General features: G+C 41.7%; 2 protein-coding genes across 6 annotated transcripts; both read left to right on the top strand.

The window, feature by feature from the left end:
* Window positions 1-687: 687 nt before the first annotated feature.
* Window positions 688-6,065, top strand: mbd3a (methyl-CpG binding domain protein 3a). 4 transcript variants are annotated; one of them, XM_046877027.1, is made up of 7 exons: window positions 688-947; window positions 1,823-1,982; window positions 2,436-2,573; window positions 2,726-2,816; window positions 3,264-3,456; window positions 4,062-4,214; window positions 4,773-6,065. In XM_046877027.1, exons 1-6 carry the CDS (start codon window positions 838-840, stop codon window positions 4,207-4,209), a joined length of 840 nt encoding a protein of 279 aa, XP_046732983.1. In that variant the 5' UTR covers window positions 688-837; the 3' UTR covers window positions 4,210-4,214; window positions 4,773-6,065. The 4 variants fall into 4 exon arrangements, with proteins under 4 accessions (XP_046732983.1, XP_046732984.1, XP_046732985.1 ...); XM_046877028.1 differs by having other exon boundaries at window positions 691-947; window positions 3,279-3,456; XM_046877029.1 differs by having other exon boundaries at window positions 692-851.
* Window positions 6,066-8,573: 2,508 nt separating this feature from the next.
* On the top strand, window positions 8,574-16,848 carry LOC124403158 (RNA-binding protein MEX3B). Of its 2 annotated transcripts, none has more exons than XM_046876774.1 (3): window positions 8,574-9,157; window positions 9,740-10,270; window positions 11,341-16,848. In XM_046876774.1, exons 2-3 carry the CDS (start codon window positions 9,793-9,795, stop codon window positions 12,717-12,719), a joined length of 1,857 nt encoding a protein of 618 aa, XP_046732730.1. In that variant the 5' UTR covers window positions 8,574-9,157; window positions 9,740-9,792; the 3' UTR covers window positions 12,720-16,848. The 2 variants fall into 2 exon arrangements, with proteins under 2 accessions (XP_046732730.1, XP_046732731.1); XM_046876775.1 differs by lacking the exon at window positions 8,574-9,157 and adding an exon at window positions 9,208-9,486.
* The last annotated feature ends 1,893 nt before the right edge of the window (window positions 16,849-18,741 follow it).

Raw genomic sequence — 18,741 nt, 5'->3', positions numbered from 1 at the left:
GATAAATAGATGATCAGAGACTACACCAGCACACTGATGCTTTACTGATTTTACTTCCAGTGATCATCATGCAGTTCTGCTCCACACTGTACATTCTAAGTCGTCTCTGGACAATTATAACTATATAAGTGTAAATAGGAAAATGGAGTGATGGTAAAATGAGAGCTAAATCTGAAGCTAGCAGAACAGATGGGCCGATCTCTGAGTGGCAGCAGACCTCGAGAAAGAGTCTTGTATAGGAGCAACTTCTTATACTAAATGAACAATTGGGAATAATAAATCAATTAAGCAAAAGAAAATCACAGGGGCTTGGTCTAGCTTATCAGTGACATTATGTATTGGAATACTTAGAATATACATTATGTACTGGAAAAGCTGAACACATCTTAGAAATGTTAAAGGAGTTAGAGCTTGAGTACAGAGGCTTATCCATCCATCCATCCATCCATCTATCTATCTATCTATCTATCTATCTATCTATCTATCTATCTATCTATCTATCTATCTATCTATCTATCTATCTATCTATCTATCTATCTATCTATCTATCTATCCATCCATCTATCTATCTATCTATCTATCCTAATCTAAAAAAAAAAAAAAAAAAAGAAACCAATGTTCACTGAACCGACTCGCATCAGGCGACTCACTTGGGCCCTGAATTCGGTTTCATTCATGGTATCGACTCTGAGCCAAGCGTCGACTTCGGTCGCTTGGAGTGGGTAGGGGCTCAGGAGGTGAGAAGATCTGCGTGCGATAGAAACACGGCACAATTCAACAATCATATCCTCCACTCGTTTTCGGCCCGGTTCTGCAAATCCAACTCGACTGGGGAGCATGGAGAGGAAAAGGTGGGAGTGCTCGGCTCTCCCGAATGGTTGGAAAAAGGAAGAAGTGACCAGAAAGTCGGGCTTGTCCGCGGGGAAAAGCGATGTCTATTACTTTAGGTACTGTTACTGGATTAGCCAGTGGAGATAAAAGCTAGCGAGTTTAGATGGACAGCCTTGCTAACTGTTTGGCCGAGGAGCGTTATCGAAATAACGACAGAAATGAATAGATTTGTCATTTTTATTCAGGGAATTTGAGACAATAACCGCGTCACCTAATGCTCGCCTTTTCACGCGGTGTGTCTGATACTGTTGTTCTCGTGCACACGGGCTTTCTTTAGCTAACTTGCTAGCTGGCACGCTACCCAGTGTTGTTAGCAATATTGGTAACCCGAGCTAACCTTTAGCTACCCATAAACATTCTGGTTTTAACAAGTAGGTTCGCGTCACATTCAAATCACCAACATTTATTCATTTATGAAGGCGGTTTAGCTGTAGTTTTTATTTGTATAAGATTATATAAAATATAATTAGTGGCAGCGTCAACGAAATGGGAAGAACTGCATTCAACTAGATTATAAAAATAATAGTTTTAATTTCGGGAAATGATCCAAGCCGACTGCAAACGGACAGCTGTGTCTTTTAGATTGGTTTTGTGTGTGTGTGTGTGTGTGTGTGTGTGTGTGTGTGTGGTAGGGTGGGGGGGATGGAGAGGGCAGTTATGATTTAAACCTACTTGCTAATAATCTTCTTTTTTTTTAATAAATACAACTGCATTATTACTCCTTATGCAATGCCTGGATCTTCCAGTTGAAGCATGTACACTAGAGGAGGTGGAGGACTTTGGATCAGAAGGTCATGAGTTCAAATCCCAACACCACCAACCTACCAAGCCCTTGAGCAAGGCCCTCAATTGCTCAGCTGTTGCTCAAATGCCATAAACATACACTATGAGCCTGTTTTTGAACTCGTTGTCTATCTCTCGACCCCCACAGTCCCACAGGAAAGAAGTTTCGGAGTAAACCCCAACTTGCTCGTTATCTTGGCAACTCTATGGACCTCAGCACCTTCGACTTCCGGACCGGCAAAATGATCATGAGCAAAATGAGCAAGAACAGACAGCGTATGCGTTATGAGCACAGCAGTCAGAACAGGGTATGTTACAGACACTACTGGTGCATTCTGTATATCGCCTTGTGAAATGATCTCATGCGCTGGTTCCGTGCATTGTTACAAATTCTAAAACAAGACATTCGGATACTCGGGGTAGTTGAGGAACTTTCAAAACACAAAAGTAGAAAGTGTGTGTTTTGGTTTTGTTGAGTTGTCTAAAGTATAACACATTTTAGAGGTTGACGAATCACCAGCTTGGGGTTCTGTACATCTACTCAGTAAACGATTTCGTTGTTGCTCAGCGAACAAGTTAGTAAGGGGTTTTTAGTTTTATTTCGATACAATCTTTTATTGTCTTAGATGTGTAGGCTACTGATGTTTTGGCTCAAAGCTCACTTCTGCTGCTTCTCAAATATTACTGAATAGAAGTTAGATTTCTTTTTTGGATCTGGAAATGATTCTCAAACCATTTGTCTGCCTCGTTTGTTTTTTAAGGGTAAGCCTGATTTAAACACTTCTCTACCGGTGCGTCAGACAGCGTCCATCTTCAAGCAGCCTGTTACAAAAGTCACGAATCACCCGAACAACAAAGTGAAGGCAGACCTGCAAAAAGCCGTCGATCAGCCAAGACAGGTACAAGAGCTTGGAGTCCTGTACACCACAAGTCATTTCAGTTTTAAATGTAATGTAGCAACGTCTGAACGATGTTATTGATACAGTAACCATCTAGATTTTGGCTTAGCCTTCTTTTCCACAAGGTTTGGACTGCTATCTGTTTGTTACAGCTCTTCTGGGAAAAGAAGCTCAGTGGACTGAATGTATATGACATAGCAGAAGAGTTGATGAAAACTATGGATCTTCCCAAAGGCCTTCAAGGTGAGGAACTGCATAGAAAACGTGTTGATTAGTCCATTTAGATGCCTAATATCATTTATAAGGGTTGATTTGAACCAAGTAAAGGTTGTGTGTAATTTGCCCTGATCACTACAGACCTCCTGGAATAACGGTTTTAAATCAGTGTGAGTTTATTTAAACAAATATGCCCAAATCTCAAAATTTTAAATTGAAATGAATTTAAAATGAATTCCGCACACATTACCGTCTCACTCACTCACCTGTATACCTTCTGAAAAATGCAACCACGTGCCATATTTATCCCATTTATAAGTAGGTGTTCTTGTCCCCCCCACACACGTTTCATTTGTGTAAAAGATTACCAGATGGTAAAATAGTAAACAGCATCTGTGTGATGTAATTTCCGTGGTTTTTAATGATTGCAAACAAGTGGCTTGTTTCGTTTTTAAATTGTGTAATGTCTGGAAGTGTCCTCCACTGCAGGGGTCGGTCCGGGCTACTCAGATAAAACACTGCTGTCTGCCATCGCCAGCGCCCTGCACACTAGCAGCTCCCCCATCACGGGTCAGCTCTCTGCTGCTGTGGAGAAAAACCCAGGTGTCTGGCTGAACAGCACGCAACCCCTCTGCAAGGCCTTTATGGTGACCGACGAGGACATCAGGTACACTTTTACAGGAGAGGGGAAAAAAAACAAAAACATTTGGGTTTGTGCTATAAGCACGAGGTGGTATCAGTTTTGAGGCTAGCTCTGTTTACAAGAACTTTATTTATCTACATTTACACACAATCACCTTCAAAATAGTCCAATACAGAGCTCCCAGCATTCCTGCCACTTCAGGAACGTGTCCTGGAAATCTTTTTTTCGAAGCGCGTCAAGCACCTATTGCAGTTCCACTGGGCGAAAAGGGCGAAGTCCATTGGAGCCAAATCTGGCGAGTAGGGTGGGTGCATCTTGTTTTCGACGAGAAACTCGTGTGTGAGGAGAACTTATTGACGGAGTGTGCACATGGTCACATTAGCACAAGTTGCACTGCTCGCGATGTACACAGGACGATGTCTTTGGGCACACTGACTTATGAAGGTCGGTGCTCCCTGTGACTGTGTGCAGCCTCGTGCTGCCATCTGTTGGCGTGTAACAAAACTGGTCTTGAAACTTTCTGATGCCACCTCGTGTTTGTGTATCAATCGTGCACATGCAAGAAGATTTTCGTTTTCTGCTATTTGTGCACTGATGTGGCGATCTGAGCGGCCCCGATTTTGTTCCAGGAAGCAAGAGGACCTGGTGTACAACGTGAGGAAGAGGCTGGAGGACGCGCTCATGGCTGACATGTTTGCTCAAGGAGAAGAGACCGCCAGTGATACAAAGTCAGTGAAGGAGGAGACCAACGGCAGCAGTGAAATGGAGACTGTATAGCCACAGTAAGAAACCATTCTCCAGTGCGTTACTGTTTAATGTTAATGGTTTGCTTTGAGAGCTTTGTCTGACTAGACAGGATGAGACGATGCAATCAGAATCTATATCTTTATCTAAAGACATGCAGGAAGTGAGCTTTACATTTTAAATCTCACATTTCTTTATATGTTAGCATAGTATGTTGAGATGTCTGCTAGTTACCATTACAGCCTTACATAATACATTGGGTTCTATTAATAAACCATACCACTGCTACAGGAATCTGAGGGATATGTTGATCAGGTAGGGTGCAGTTTCTCCAAAACATGGATAGTAGGCCTCATAGGGGGAAATCTTTAAACGTGTGTGAAGTGTTCTTTAACGTATGTTGTATACTTCTGTTCTGTAGTTTTAAATTGAATATAAATGATCACACCCTCCTTTCCATTCATGACAGTTAACCCATTTTGTGTAGATTTTATACTTATATTATATTGTATTTATATTATATTTCTAATATATTCTCTCTCTCTCTCTCTCTCTCTCTCTCTCTCTCTCTCTCTCTCTCTCTAATAAAAAATTAGGGTGTTGTATTCTTCTCCTGTGCTGCCCTACAGGATATTAACCAGGACGTGAAAGCTAATGCTGTCTCTTAATGGAAAAGTAACACTTTTTTGCTACTTTTTGCAGTGACCCTCTAAAACGGACTGTGAAACGCTTTGTTTCTTGGAACTTTTTTCACCTTTCTAATTTTTTAAAAAACATTTTGGTTTGTTTGCTCTGACTTCTGATATCATCTTGCCATATTCCAGCTACATATGAGATGTAGTGTGTTCTTTCTCTCGCACACATTGTACGCATAAATGCAACTCATCATATTATAATCAGTTTTGTTAAACTATGCTAGATAGGACATTTATGCAACCTTAGACTCGGATCTAGAGTAACGTCAACCTAACGATACGATCAATGTGGGAGTTATAAAGGAAATAGCGGTTAGGGTGTAACATTTAATATAGACAAACAAATATAGTCACTCCTGATCACTTACCTCTGAAATAGGCTGACATTCTTAGAACCTAATGTCAAAATTGGTGCTTTTCAATTTCTTTTCCTCCATTCTTCAGATCATGACTACATTGTGTGTCCTTTGTGTGGTTTCGGTTAATATACAATATCTACAGGACTGGTAGCAGTTGTACAAACTAGATTTTCTTGAACACTGAAAGTGATTGGAACATACTCGCCTTAAATACCAGAGCTCTTATTAACCCAGTGGCCAGAAAGGAATACTTTAAAACTCATTCAGGATTCAATCGGGAACAAAGGGCTCCAGGTGACACAATTGAAGCTGTCAATAAGGCGGCTCTTAAGCATAATGCACTTACAATTATAACCAGGAAGATATTTCATTTCTTAGATCATTTTTGGTTTACAGTCCTCACTGCTTTTTGTGATTTATAAAGAAAAAAAAATCACAATTTAAAAGGTTTTGTTTTCTAATTGACATTTCCTTAAAATGGCTTTTTATTTTAAAAGGTTGTGGCCCAAATGTTGAACAGGCTTCTGGTAGACATTTCATTATTGCTGGGTAAAAAAGGTCAGTATAAAAATTAAAAAAATCTTATTTGGTGTTACTCATTCAATAGGTCACATATGCTTTTTGGAGGGATTTGTTAGCAACGAATTAAGAAAATGTTCCTCTTTGTACAAAAGCTAGACTTTATCGTTGTAAGCTAAGGGCACGAGTGGCAAGTCGATTTAGCATAACGGACATGTTTATTCTCTGTTCGACAAAGCAGCAAATGAAATGAACACTATGCTAAACAGAACACCGCTCAGCCAAAAAAATAAAAATAAAAAAATTGCAAAAGAGACAAAATGTTGAACATGGGTACTGCTTCACTGACCAAAACTGTAAAGTTAGATCTGATGATGAAATCCACTCCTCTAAGTCAAAGTTTTTCTCTGTCGAAGTTTTCAGCTGGAAACTAAATGGAAAAACTAAAAGAAAGGGCTGTTAGATTTTTATCAGTGGCCCATCTTTACATTTTATATGTATACATTTTGTGTGTTTTTAATTTTCTTTGGAATACAGTTATTTTACATATTTTACAACTGCTTTTTCAGGCTGCTGAAGCGAAATTTAATTAGAGTTTGTATTTTATGGAGCTGGTTGTTTTTCTCTAATTGGGGTTTCACCTTTTAGTAAATGAAATCAACTTTTTGCAGTCTTGGGTGCTTAAGATTTTTTGAAATGGGCTTAATTTTGTACATTTGAGTAATAAAATGAATCTTTGATCAAAAAAGTGTGATTTGTTTTATGGTAAAAAATGCAAAAGATGTAGAAATGTAAAATATATTATGGTTTTGGCCAGAGATGGGAAGTAATGATATCAGTATTTCACTTTACTCTTTTTTTACAACTTTTTACTTTCACTCATTTAAATTTTGTACACAAATATCTTTACTTTCTACTTATACATTTTTTAAACCAGGCTCTTTACTTTAGTTCTAATCTGTTTGGTGACACGATCAATATGTTTTTTAATCTACCACTGGTATAATTTCCTGGCTCTCACACACCACAGACGTATTCTAGCTTATGAAGCGAACAATGAGGAAGGCAGAAGGCAACAAGAAGTACGGGGGTATGTTCACCTGATCATCTTTTCTCTGCTTGTGTTCTATTTAGTTGGATGTTCAGCCTGGATACATTCATTAGATAAAATTGTACATTCTTTTATTGAATATATTATGATGTGACGTCCAGTTACCAGTGTGACATTAAAACTGGTAGTAATAATGGCTCCTTTTTACTTAAGTACGTATCAGAGTCCAAACTTCTTTACTTTAATGAGTAAAAAAGTGTAGTCACTACTTCAAGTTTTACCAGAGACTTTGAAAACGAGTGTCTGTACTTCTACTATTTAATTAAAGGATGTGTTTACTTTAGGACCCTAGATATTCTTTACATTAAAGAGAAGATCAAAGCTATGATGTGTTGTGCTGTAATGTTTCTCAGTGCTCTTCATTCCCCATGACTGGGAACTGAACTGTGTGTGTATATGTATGTATGTATGTATATTTATATATATAATACACACACACACACACACACACACACATCTACACTATATTTCCAAATATTTGTAAATACTTGGTCATAAGTAAGGTATGTGCTTTCTGAGCATTGCATTCCACATTTACTCCCAATTTGCTCTTCTAATTCCCTACACTCTTCTTTGAAGGTGTTCCACTTGATCTTAGAGTGTGCTTGTGGACATTTGTGCTCCTTTAGAAACAAGGGTTTTAGTAAAGATAGGTAATGATGTAGGTGAGATGAGGAGGCCTGGGGTGCAGTCAGTGTTCCAATTCATTCCAATAGTGTGCAACAGGGTTGAGGTCATGGCTCTATAGCAGGAGATCTTCCGCTCCAACCCGTGCAAAGCATATCTTCATGGAGTTTGCTTTGTGCACGGGAGTATTGTTATGCTGGAACAGATCTGGGTCTCCTAGTTCAAGTGAAGGGAAAATTGTATAGACACACATAGATGGGAAAGTCAGGTGTCCCAATACTTTTGTCAATATAGTGTTACATATAATTACACACATTAGATACTGACCAGTGTTTTAATATTCAGAAAATGTTTGCACAAATATTTACAATAAACTATACAAAGAAAAAGTGTAGAGTTGATCACGATATTGATATATCATCATATCGCGTAGTCCTGATCAGACTTACCGTAAGAACTTGAAATCGTGTCAGAATTTAATGTTAAATATAACACACACACTTATTTTAAATAATCCGAAGATTTGGAACACAGCCGGTGATGGATATCTGGATGTCCTCCAGATGATCATGAGTCATAATAAATCGGGGGAGAAATAAACCCGATAAAAACACCAGAAAAGAATCATTGCTGCTCCCCTGCCCACTCTCCAGGACTTGTACTATACAAGAACCAGGAACCGGGTGGGTAAAATCACTACTGACTCATCAAACCCTGGACACAATCTCCTTCAACTCCTCCGTTCTGGCAGTTATACAAAACTTTGGGAGACCAGGGGACTTTCTTTTCTCAGGCAATCACCCTCATTAACAACTGACCAAAATGATATGCCCTGCTATATATACTGCATTATAAACAGTCACTCATTACTTCATCCCCATACCTTAAGTTAAACAAACTATTTCTGCTGTACATTGTACAAAAGTCCTAAAGTAACCTCTTTATCTTATGTGACGAACATTACTGCTATTTGGAATAACACACACTTTATGTACATTACTGATCTGTTTTTATTTATTCTGTATTATCTTGTATAGTGTAAGCTGAATGTATAGTGTTATTTATGGCTGTACTTTCGAGAGTCATCAACAGCTTGAACCAAATCCCTTTTGTGTGTGTCAACACATTTGGTTAATAAACCTGATTCTGATAATAAGATAATAAGCTCGTGGTTTGAACGTGACCGGGTGTAGCCGCCGGAGACGCGCATGCGCACTTGCTTGCGCTGATGTGGGCGCCTTACTTGCGTGGCCTTTGAACTCCATTGTTGTGTCGCGGGTGACGTCAGCGCCGTGTGCGCGAGGAGGCTGGCAGGCGGAGAGCGGCGTCGCGTGCGCCTGGCTAGACAAAGGCGGCGGAGTCCAGGCAGCGCGCGAGACGAGACGCGGCGAGACCAGACGCTGCTCTCTCCTGCTGTGTGTGTTTTGTGTGTGTATTTATTTTTAAAGGGGGGAATTTCTACTTTCATGGAGATGTAAAGAATCGCGCCGGACGCGTAGCTCTCGAGTCATGGGAAAGTAGAGATTTCCCCGCTGCGTCTTCGCTCCGGCGTCTGCCTGTTTCTTTTAGAACCACAAATTTCTCTGAACGCCCCCCAAATTAGCACACTCGGCTAACACCGTGTAGCCAGGACTTCAGTATTCCTTCTCCAAGGAGCGGAAGCCAAACAGGTAAATCTACCGCGTGTTCCTCTTGTGCATTTGCCTTTTGTTTTTCGGGGGAATGATTTGATGGTTGGACTTTGCTCTTCGCGGCGCGCGCCTGCAGCTCAGCCCGTTCCCCACAAACAAAGGCGGCGACAACGTGACTTTACCTCCTGTGTGCTAGCCGGCTAAAGCTAGACTGCTAACAACAAAAGCCCAGTCTTTTCTCTCGGCTTCTTTTTCTTGAACTGTTTGTCATTTCGCGGTTATAGAAGAAAACCAAACCAGGATGATCCACACCCTGGGCTTCGCTTTTAGCTGTAAGCCCGGTAATAGTATCAGATGGGTTCTAACGTGTAAGTTACCAACTCATGCTAGCAGCAGTGATGGAGCGGATGCTAAGCTACTCGGCTAACCAGTGTTGGACGAGGAGAAAGAAACAATAAGGACAAAGCAGGAGGGACTTTTTTTTTTGTTTTAGTCTCGCGGCATGAAGTGCACGCCGATTCGCGTGGATTTGTTCAGTAGGACGCTGAATTCGGTCGTGGTTATTTTTATTATATAGTTAGTTTTTTTTTAATGTTTGTTTTTGTTTTTTTTTCCACGCAGAAAAGAAAAAAAAAACAGTTTCCCGTCCCGTCTGATGTGTGTCCGTGGGCAGCATGCCTAGCCCCTTGTTCCACCCAGAGATCATGGACCACGACGTGGTAGTGAGCGCGCAACAGACCGGAGTCGCGCTGCCGGGAGATCCGGAACCAGAGGCCCGGGACGAGGGACACCAGGAAGCCCTGCGCTTCGCCATCGATCAGTTCTCTCTCATGGCGCTGGACAAAGTGGATTCTGTAGACGGAACCACGACGGGCAACGGGTCCGAGAACGGCAGCGGCGGAGGAATCGGAGGAGGAGGCTACGTGGACCTGTCTCTGCTGGATCATCCGGGCGGCTCCCGCGGCTCGCCCTCGTCCTGTTCCCCGTCTCCGGAATACTACGGCACGGGCGGCTACCACATGGCCGCGCACACACACCCTGTCCTGGGAGACCAGAGTGGCGCGCTGTGCAACCGCAAGAGGAGCGTCAACATGACCGAGTGTGTGCCTGTGCCCAGTTCTGAACATGTCGCCGAGATTGTTGGGAGACAAGGTGGGTTTGTAATCGTGCACCTCTCTTTGTCTCGTCTGAAGAAGTTGTCCATGTTGGAAGCCCAACTGTCCTTCAAATCGCTAAATTTATCGTTCTATTGTTTATCCATTTTATTTATCCGCTTTTTTTTAAAAGTTTTAAACATAATGGTGATTTGTACTGGATGTCCCTGATTTCTTGGGACAGATGGAGTATGGGGGATCACAAGGGGGTCAGACAAAGACAGTGTGCACATGTCTAATCTAAACAAAGGGAACACATTGACCGACACTATTTTACTGCACATACGGTCAAGGCCATGTCAAATAGCCTTCCAGTGACCCCATTTATTACCAGTGACATCAATAATTTTACATTTATGGTCATTTTAGAATAAAAACAAAGCATGTTTATACTGTATAACAGGGCCAGTGGGTCAGGGCGCTTTTTTACTTCAGGGCTCGCTGGACTAATACGATTGCACCGCCGTGATGTTGCACTTAAATTGTTAAATTATGTTTATTAGATTTGCGCTATTTATTTGTTTTTTTATAATCAACGCGGAAGCCCGAGCTCGTCTGGGGCACGTGCGAGCGCGCGGCGGTTTAGTCGCTTTGTTCTCTTTGTTTGAAAGTGCCATGCTTTCTGCCTCGAGAGATGACATCACAGCGCGCGCACGCGATTGGCTGCGCGAGGGAAGGAAGGCGGCCATATTTAAAGAAACAGTAACGACGTGGAGTTTTAGATGAGATGCTTAATGATGAACTTTACTACCAATTTAATTAATTTAAGATTTTCTCTCTCTGAAACAAGAAAAAAAGAATCCTATACTTAAATTTTCTACTACATTTTTACATTGTGTAAAACGAGTCTTGTTTTTGTCTCGTTTCTTTTTTGATTTAGTATGTGTTTTTCTTAACTTTATGAAATTAGTATATGCGGTGCACAGCATTGTATTGTAAGTAATAATAGGCTTGGAGGTAGAATCTACTGTTTGTGGGGGTAAATGATTAACACGATTTAATGCATAACCATGTTTGGAAATCTGTGTCGATTTTGTCCCAACCTCTGCCATGTGTTTTGTTCTGTAGGTTGTAAGATCAAAGCCCTCAGAGCCAAGACGAACACTTACATCAAGACCCCGGTGAGAGGAGAGGAACCCGTGTTTATAGTGACAGGCCGCCGGGAGGATGTGGAAATGGCTAAGCGCGAGATCATCTCTGCAGCTGATCACTTCTCTATGATTCGTGCATCTCGCTGCAAAGCCGGAGGAGGTGGCGGATCTTTACCCGGACCGCCACACCTTCCAGGCCAGACTACCATCCAAGTGCGTGTGCCTTACCGCGTTGTAGGGCTGGTGGTGGGGCCTAAAGGGGCCACGATCAAGCGCATCCAGCAGCAGACTCACACGTACATTGTGACACCAAGCCGAGAGAAGGATCCCGTGTTTGAAGTGACGGGAATGCCAGAGAATGTTGATCGGGCACGGGAGGAGATTGAAACGCACATAACGCTGCGCACCGGCGCCTTCGTCGACTTACAGGGCCACAACGACTTTCACACCAACGGCACCGATGTTAGCCTCGAAGGCCTTGGTTCGCTGGGGCTTGGGAGCGCGCTGTGGGGGCGCGGAAGCAGCTCTGGTCACCATACTGCACCCCCACCTCCTCCACCACCACCTCCTCTCCCTCTTTCCATCCACCACTCAGGCCGCAAGCTCTCCTCAGCATCCTATCACAACGGCGGCCTGGCTTCTGAGACGTACCCGACCAGTCGCAGACCCACAGACAGCGCAAGTCCTACCAGTCCATTCAGCACAGGCAGTGGTGGCGGCGGCGGCACCTTTACCTTCAGCAACGACCCTGCACCTGGCATTGCACCCACTGCTGATGAGCTTGGCTTTGAATTCGGCAGCAGCAACATCTGGGCACCACTGGCAAACGGCAACAAGCAGACTCAGCCTCTCCGGCGCAACAGTAGTGGTCTGAGTGGAGGCACGGTCACGCCACGGCTCTCACCCACTTTGCCAGGTGACAGCTCAGCGCTGGAGCACCCACTAGCACGGCGGGCACAAAGTGACCCTCTAAGTGCACTCTCCTGGCTTCACACGGGTTCGTCATTCTCAGGGGGAAGCAGCAGCAGCAGCGGTGGCAGCACCACGGGCTACTCCTCCTGCTCAGCGTCTTCGCTGCCCGGTGGCTCGCCGACCGACTCCGAGGGTGGTGGCAGCGTGGGGGCCGGATCCGGCATGCTGGGCCGTTTAAAGGCTACCACCCTGAGCAGCATGATTTCGGGCGGCGGCAACAGGGACTGCTTCGTCTGTTTCGAGAGCGAAGTCACAGCCGCTCTTGTACCCTGTGGCCACAATCTGTTCTGCATGGACTGCGCAGGGCAAATCTGCCAGTCACCAGAGCCCGAGTGCCCTGTGTGCCACACCCCAGCAACGCAGTGCATTCGCATTTTCTCTTAATGGCACACATTCACCGGGGTGCTGTTGTCCCCAGCCCTGAAGAACAAACCCCACTAATTTAGAAAGTCTACAGTAAACTATATGGAGAGAGGAAGATGTGTACCCTGCCTACATAGGATTGATAATATTTACTATATTAAATATGACACTATTCTGATGTTGATTTATTATTAATAATAATAACTATGATGATAATGTCCATATTATAAATGACTCGTGTACTTATCCAAGGCTGTGGAATCAGCAGGTCAGCAGTGTACTTTATTTTTTTCCCCTTTGAGATGGACGAGGAGGCTAGAAACCAGTGTCTTTATATATCTGTAGGCATTAATTTGATCTACCGCCGATGAGTCTGTCCATGTGTTATACATTCCCCCCTCCTCTTCATTCTTGCTTTTGAGCAGGCTATTTTTTTGCTTGAGACTTTTTCTACTTGCAGATATTTTCCGATTTAAGCTGCATAGGTCTGCACTTTTTTCTAAGGGTTCATTTTGAGAACTTTGAGAGGGACGGGAAATGCAGTCTGTTTTTAATCCCGCACGTTTTGCAGTTTCCGTTTGTTTCAAGAGAAAATTAAACGTGCGAGACTGCGGGGCCTGCACACTCGTCAGACCAAAATAGTACAGAATTATGTTTTTTTTTTTTTTTTTTTTTATATATATTATCGATGAAGAATAAAACACTTAATATTTATTCAAGTTAAGAGTTGATATCCAGCATAATGGTTAATGTTCAATATTATGTAGGTAGATAGAGTAGTTAATGTTGCATAAGAAATATCATAATGCTAAGAGGTCGGCGTTCCGCCCGTCTTTGTCTCGCAATCTTAAAACACTTCTACTCCTGTCCAGAAGAGGGCGCTGTATACCCTCACACTAGAACACACTGTTCCTGAGGACTTTACCCAGGGTTGGACACGCCATATACACTTCAATATCAGACACACACACTTTTGTATTTACTTCTCTGATCAAATAAGTTCAGGTTTGTTCATTCCAGTTTCGTTTCCCATCCCGGTGGGGACCCACTACAGCACCATAGATACGGCGGAGTCGCCTTTCACTCCACGGACAACTTTTATCTGTTACACTTTTATTGTTCTTTTAGGAATTCTTTTTAAACTTCGCGTTCTTGTAGTTGGAACAGGACGGATATGTCCTCCTTCAACTTCGCGCTGTTCTGAATTACTGAATTCTAGCATAGATAGGACGTAACTTTGCAAGAATGTTTCTTCTTTCTCTGGATGTGTGTGTGTTTTTGGAGGAGCAAAAGGTGAAGAGTGGGAATTTTTTTTTTATTATTTTTGAACTTTTGGTGGACCGTTGTAAATCCATCCCACCTTTGTGCACTGCGACACATTGCAATGTTCTTTCGGTCTCTGGCCAGCCTGGAGAAACGTCGGTCTTCCGCCCTTTCCACAAGGCCTTGCTCTTAATTCAAGGGCGAAGGTTCTTTGCTGTAATCCACCCTAGAGCTCAGACCCATTTCCATGTTTTGCCTCTTGCTGTTTTTTTGTGCTTTAGTCGGATAAAAAGTTTGCACCAGTAGCCCAGTGAATAGCTTATTATTTGTATTATTATTTTGTTCCCTCGCGACAAGCCATGACGACACCGTACAGTCAAAAAGGGCTTCCTGTGACAATTCAGGTCTCTTTCAGTTACAATAACCAGGATTGAGAACCAATCAGAACCTGGCAGCTATGTTCACCCAGGGCTTCCATTCACTCTGTGCTACATGTCCGAGAGCCGCAGACGAGGTTTAGACGTAGGGTCGCAGTCCCGAGCTTAGAACCGACGCTTAGAAGCGGTGGCTTTGGAAAAAAAACCCTGGCGCCGAGGTTAAAAGGTCGGAGGTCAGATATTTTTTTTATAGTTCTGGTTTAGATGGTTTTATCTGTGTTGTCCATCAGTTTCAGCAGTCAGGCGTGTACGAAAGCCAAGCCTCAAAAATGGTCCTTCATTTCTCCCATGTACCTTTTGGAAGAGTCTTTTCCCCTATGCCCCCTTCCCCTCTTCATCTACGGGTACATGAATACAGGATGTTGTCAAACAACTCTGTATTATCGGTTCCCTTTCGGTTCAGATTTCGAGAGCATTCGGTGCCTTCGTGGTGCAGATCACTACTGATGTTCAGTCTGTTTCTGAAGCGCCTGCCCTAGTTATAGTGCGAGACTGTGTTCGTAACAGGGATCCATCCGCGTCGTGGTCTTAGTCATTTTATTTCCCTTGCTGTTTCTCGGTTGCAGAATGTTACAGAAATAAAACGAGGGAACAAAAACAGGTTTTAAGTATTTATATGAGCCTGTGCAGCATCTTTTCGGACTGAGGGTAGCAAGTTCAGTTTTCCAGATATTTTGGGGACATCACTTGAAAGGGGTTTTCTTCCGGAGATGTGCAGTAGCAGAATTGGTTTTAAGGTACAGAATTAGCTTCATGTCAGTAGCGTGCTGTAAACGTCCCTTACGAGAACGTGCGGTCGCCTGAAGCTCCAGGTGTCGGTCACTCAGCGAGGATTGAACTCAATCCGTCACTCCGGACCTGGACACAGACGGTGCCGACTCGAGATGGGAGATTAGATAGTGTGTAGCCCCTTCTTAACCCTCATTCCCTCTTCCTAAGGTTTATAAACAGGGTTTACTGAGGAAAGCTCGCAAGGGAGATCTGATCTCGGGCATCGGACTGGCACCAAGCTGCCACACTCCCATAGATCATTTGGCCCTGTAACTCTACTCTTCTCTTCTTTAGTGTTTTTTTTTTTTTGTTTTGTTTTTTTTTGGGGTTGCTTTTAATTCTTTTATACGCAAAACCAAAAGTCGTTTCAGTAACCAGGTTTTGGGCCTGACTGTAAATACCCTGAAAAACAATCATTGGGATTTTTTTTCCAGCCGTAAAAAAAAAAAAAAACTAAGTTTAGTAGTTTTTAAAACATTATTATTTGTAAGTGAACTATCTGCATGTCTTGAAGCCATCAGGCATTAGCTAATAATTTTTCTAAAAGGTTAAAAAAAGAAAATGGGACAAAAAAAAGGAGAAACTTTTTACACATTTTATTTTTACAATTTATTTGCTTACTTTTAACCTAAATATCCCAGATTATAATGTGACCCTTTTATTACTGCAAATTTATCTTTATTTTCCATATTTCTGTTTTTTCCTGTGTAAAACATATAGGCAATTTATAACAAAATGAGAAAAATTATTGAAGAAAATTTAAAATCGAAATATATTTTATTTGAAAGTTTATGGACCTTTTAACCGCGAGTCGGAACAATTGTATACGCGTTACATTTTGAACTGACTTGACGGTTATAAGAAATGTATCAAGAGTTTTATTTTTTATGCTTCTTTAATAAAATCTTGTTTTTTGTTTTCTTTTTTTACTGTAAAACAATAAACCTCAGTGTCTTGGTGCTTTTCATTTAGGTTACTGTAGGACCGCGCGAAGGCTTTCGGTATGAGGAATCGGGGTTCAGCCAGAGGAGGCAGTGTTTTATGGGCAGTTCTCCGAATGCGAGATTGCTTCGAGTCTTATGAAACTCACAAAACACAACTTTAATAAAGGTGTTTGTGTTAAAGTGCACCGTGGGACATGGAACTGTTCGCAGTTTCTCGTTGGAATTCTGGTATAAAACCTTTTCTTTTTTTTGACATTGGAACTGCAGTCTTAAATGTGACCCCTAGGAGGCACTAAAACCCATTAAACACTAGCACTATATACACTATACTGTACACTTGTGCCTGGCATGGCCTGCATATATAAATATATGAAATGTACATTAAATTACTCTGTTCCAAAAATGTGTGTGCAGACGAGGTAGTTGCCTTGCACTTACTTAATCAGCTTAAAGATGACAAATACAATAAGTAGTGCTCTTACCTTTTGTTGAGGATTTAGCTACCGGGGGAACCGAGACCATTTCTCAGAAACCACATCTCCAGCGTATTTAATTAACCAGTACACACAGAGACTTGCTTTTGTCTTTTGTTTCAATCACAAACTCATGGAAGAAATAGTTATGGCTTCTGTGACCACATTTTATTTTTTCCACATGTTGAAAATTGGATTTAGTTGATTTTTCTTATTGTTGAATGCAAACAGCATCAATAAATTGCAGTGTTTTCTTTCTTCATGGATTTTTGACAGTGTTCTCCTTTATAACACTCACTCTGACTTCTCTATTTCATGGATTTTGTTGATGCAGTTGAAGCTCATATGTTACATTAAAAAGCTGAAGGCTGAAAAGCTGCAGAGTTTAGAGGCCCATTTGATTTTTACAAACAGGGTTCTTTTAACTTAATACAAGTTCCACAGACACTCTTTAGAAAAACGCAATGCCACGACTTTAACCCTAAGAGTGTTATTCAAATGTGTACCTTTATTTTGGTATGTTTATTTTTTAACCTTAGCCACTAACACAGGTCTGAGTTGACAACCTAATTGTTTTGGTGTTGGTGAGATTTGGATTAAACACATTCAATTCAAATGATATAAATATGAGAATGTGTAATAAAATATGTTTAGAGATTGTTGGTTTCTAAATTTGCCCTAAATTCACAGTCATAGAACATTTCTTACATTATTGGTGCACAGATTACACATGCTGATGTACCAGAAACCTGTAAACACTAACAATTTGGCCTTTAGATGGAATAATCGTGCATTACAATTAATATTGTGAATAATCTAATAATTTTTGATTTTACAATGATAATAGCAATGACATTTTCAAAGGTTAAAAAAAAATGTATGCATGGCACATTACATAGCAGCGTATGCTCTGCCCACCACTTGTGAACCGGCGCTCATCCACACGGCCACTGCCACATATGTGTGTGTGTGTGTGTGTATATATATATATATATATATATATATATATATATATATATATACAGTATTGTTCAAAATAATAGCAGTACAATGTGACTAACCAGAATAATCCAGGTTTTTAGTATATTTTTTAATTGCTACGTGGCAAACAAGTTACCAGTAGGTGCAGTAGATTCTCAGAAAACAAACAAGACCCAGCATTCATGATATGCACGCTCGTAAGGCTGTGCAATTGGGCAATTAGTTGAAAGGGATGTGTTAAAAAAAATAGCAGTGTGGCATTCAATCACTGAGGTCATCAATTTTGTGAAAAAACAGGTGTGAATCAGGTGGCCCCTATTTAAGGATGAAGCCAGCACTTGTTGAACATGCATTTGAAAGCCTGAGAAAAATGGGTTGTTCAAGACATTGTTCAGAAGAACAGCGTACTTCGATTAAAAAGTTGATTGGAGAGGGGAAAACCTATAAAGAGGTGCAAAAAATTATAGGCTGTTCAGCTAAAATGATCTCCAATGCCTCAAAATGGAGAGCAAAACCAGAGAGACGTGGAAGAAAACGGAAGACAACCATCAAAATGGATCGAAGAATAACCAGAATGGCAAAGGCTCAGCCAATGATCAGCTCCAGGATGATCAAAGACAGTCTGGAGTTACCTGTAAGTACTGTGACAGTTAGAAGACGTCTGTGTGAAGCTAATCTATTTTCAAGAATCTCCCGCAAAGTCCCTCTGTTCAAAAAAAGGCATGTGCAGAAGAGGTTACAATTTGCCAAAAAATACATCAACTGGCCTAAAGAGAAATGGAGGAACATTTTGTGGACTGATGAGAGTAAAATTATTCTTTTTGGGTCCAAGGGCCACAAACAGTTTGTGAGACGACCCCCAAACTCTGAATTTAAGCCACAGTACACAGTGAAGACAGTGAAGCATGGTGGTGGAAGCATCATGATATGGGCATGTTTCTCCTACTATGGTGTTGGGCCTATTTATCGCATACCAGGGAACATGGATCAGTTTGCATATGTCAAAATACTTGAAGAGGTCATGTTGCCTTATGCTGAAGATGACATGCCCTTGAAATGGTTGTTTCAACAAGACAATGACCCCAAACACACTAGTAAACGAGCAAAGTCTTGGTTCCAAACCAACTAAATTAATGTTATGGAGTGGTCAGCCCAATCCCCGGACCTTAATCCA

The sequence above is a fragment of the Silurus meridionalis genome, chromosome 20 (assembly GCF_014805685.1).
Source record: "Silurus meridionalis isolate SWU-2019-XX chromosome 20, ASM1480568v1, whole genome shotgun sequence".
Taxonomy (NCBI): Eukaryota; Metazoa; Chordata; class Actinopteri; order Siluriformes; family Siluridae; genus Silurus; species Silurus meridionalis.
The sequence above is the reverse complement of the archived record's forward strand: the minus strand, read 5'-3'. Positions and strand labels throughout refer to the sequence as shown.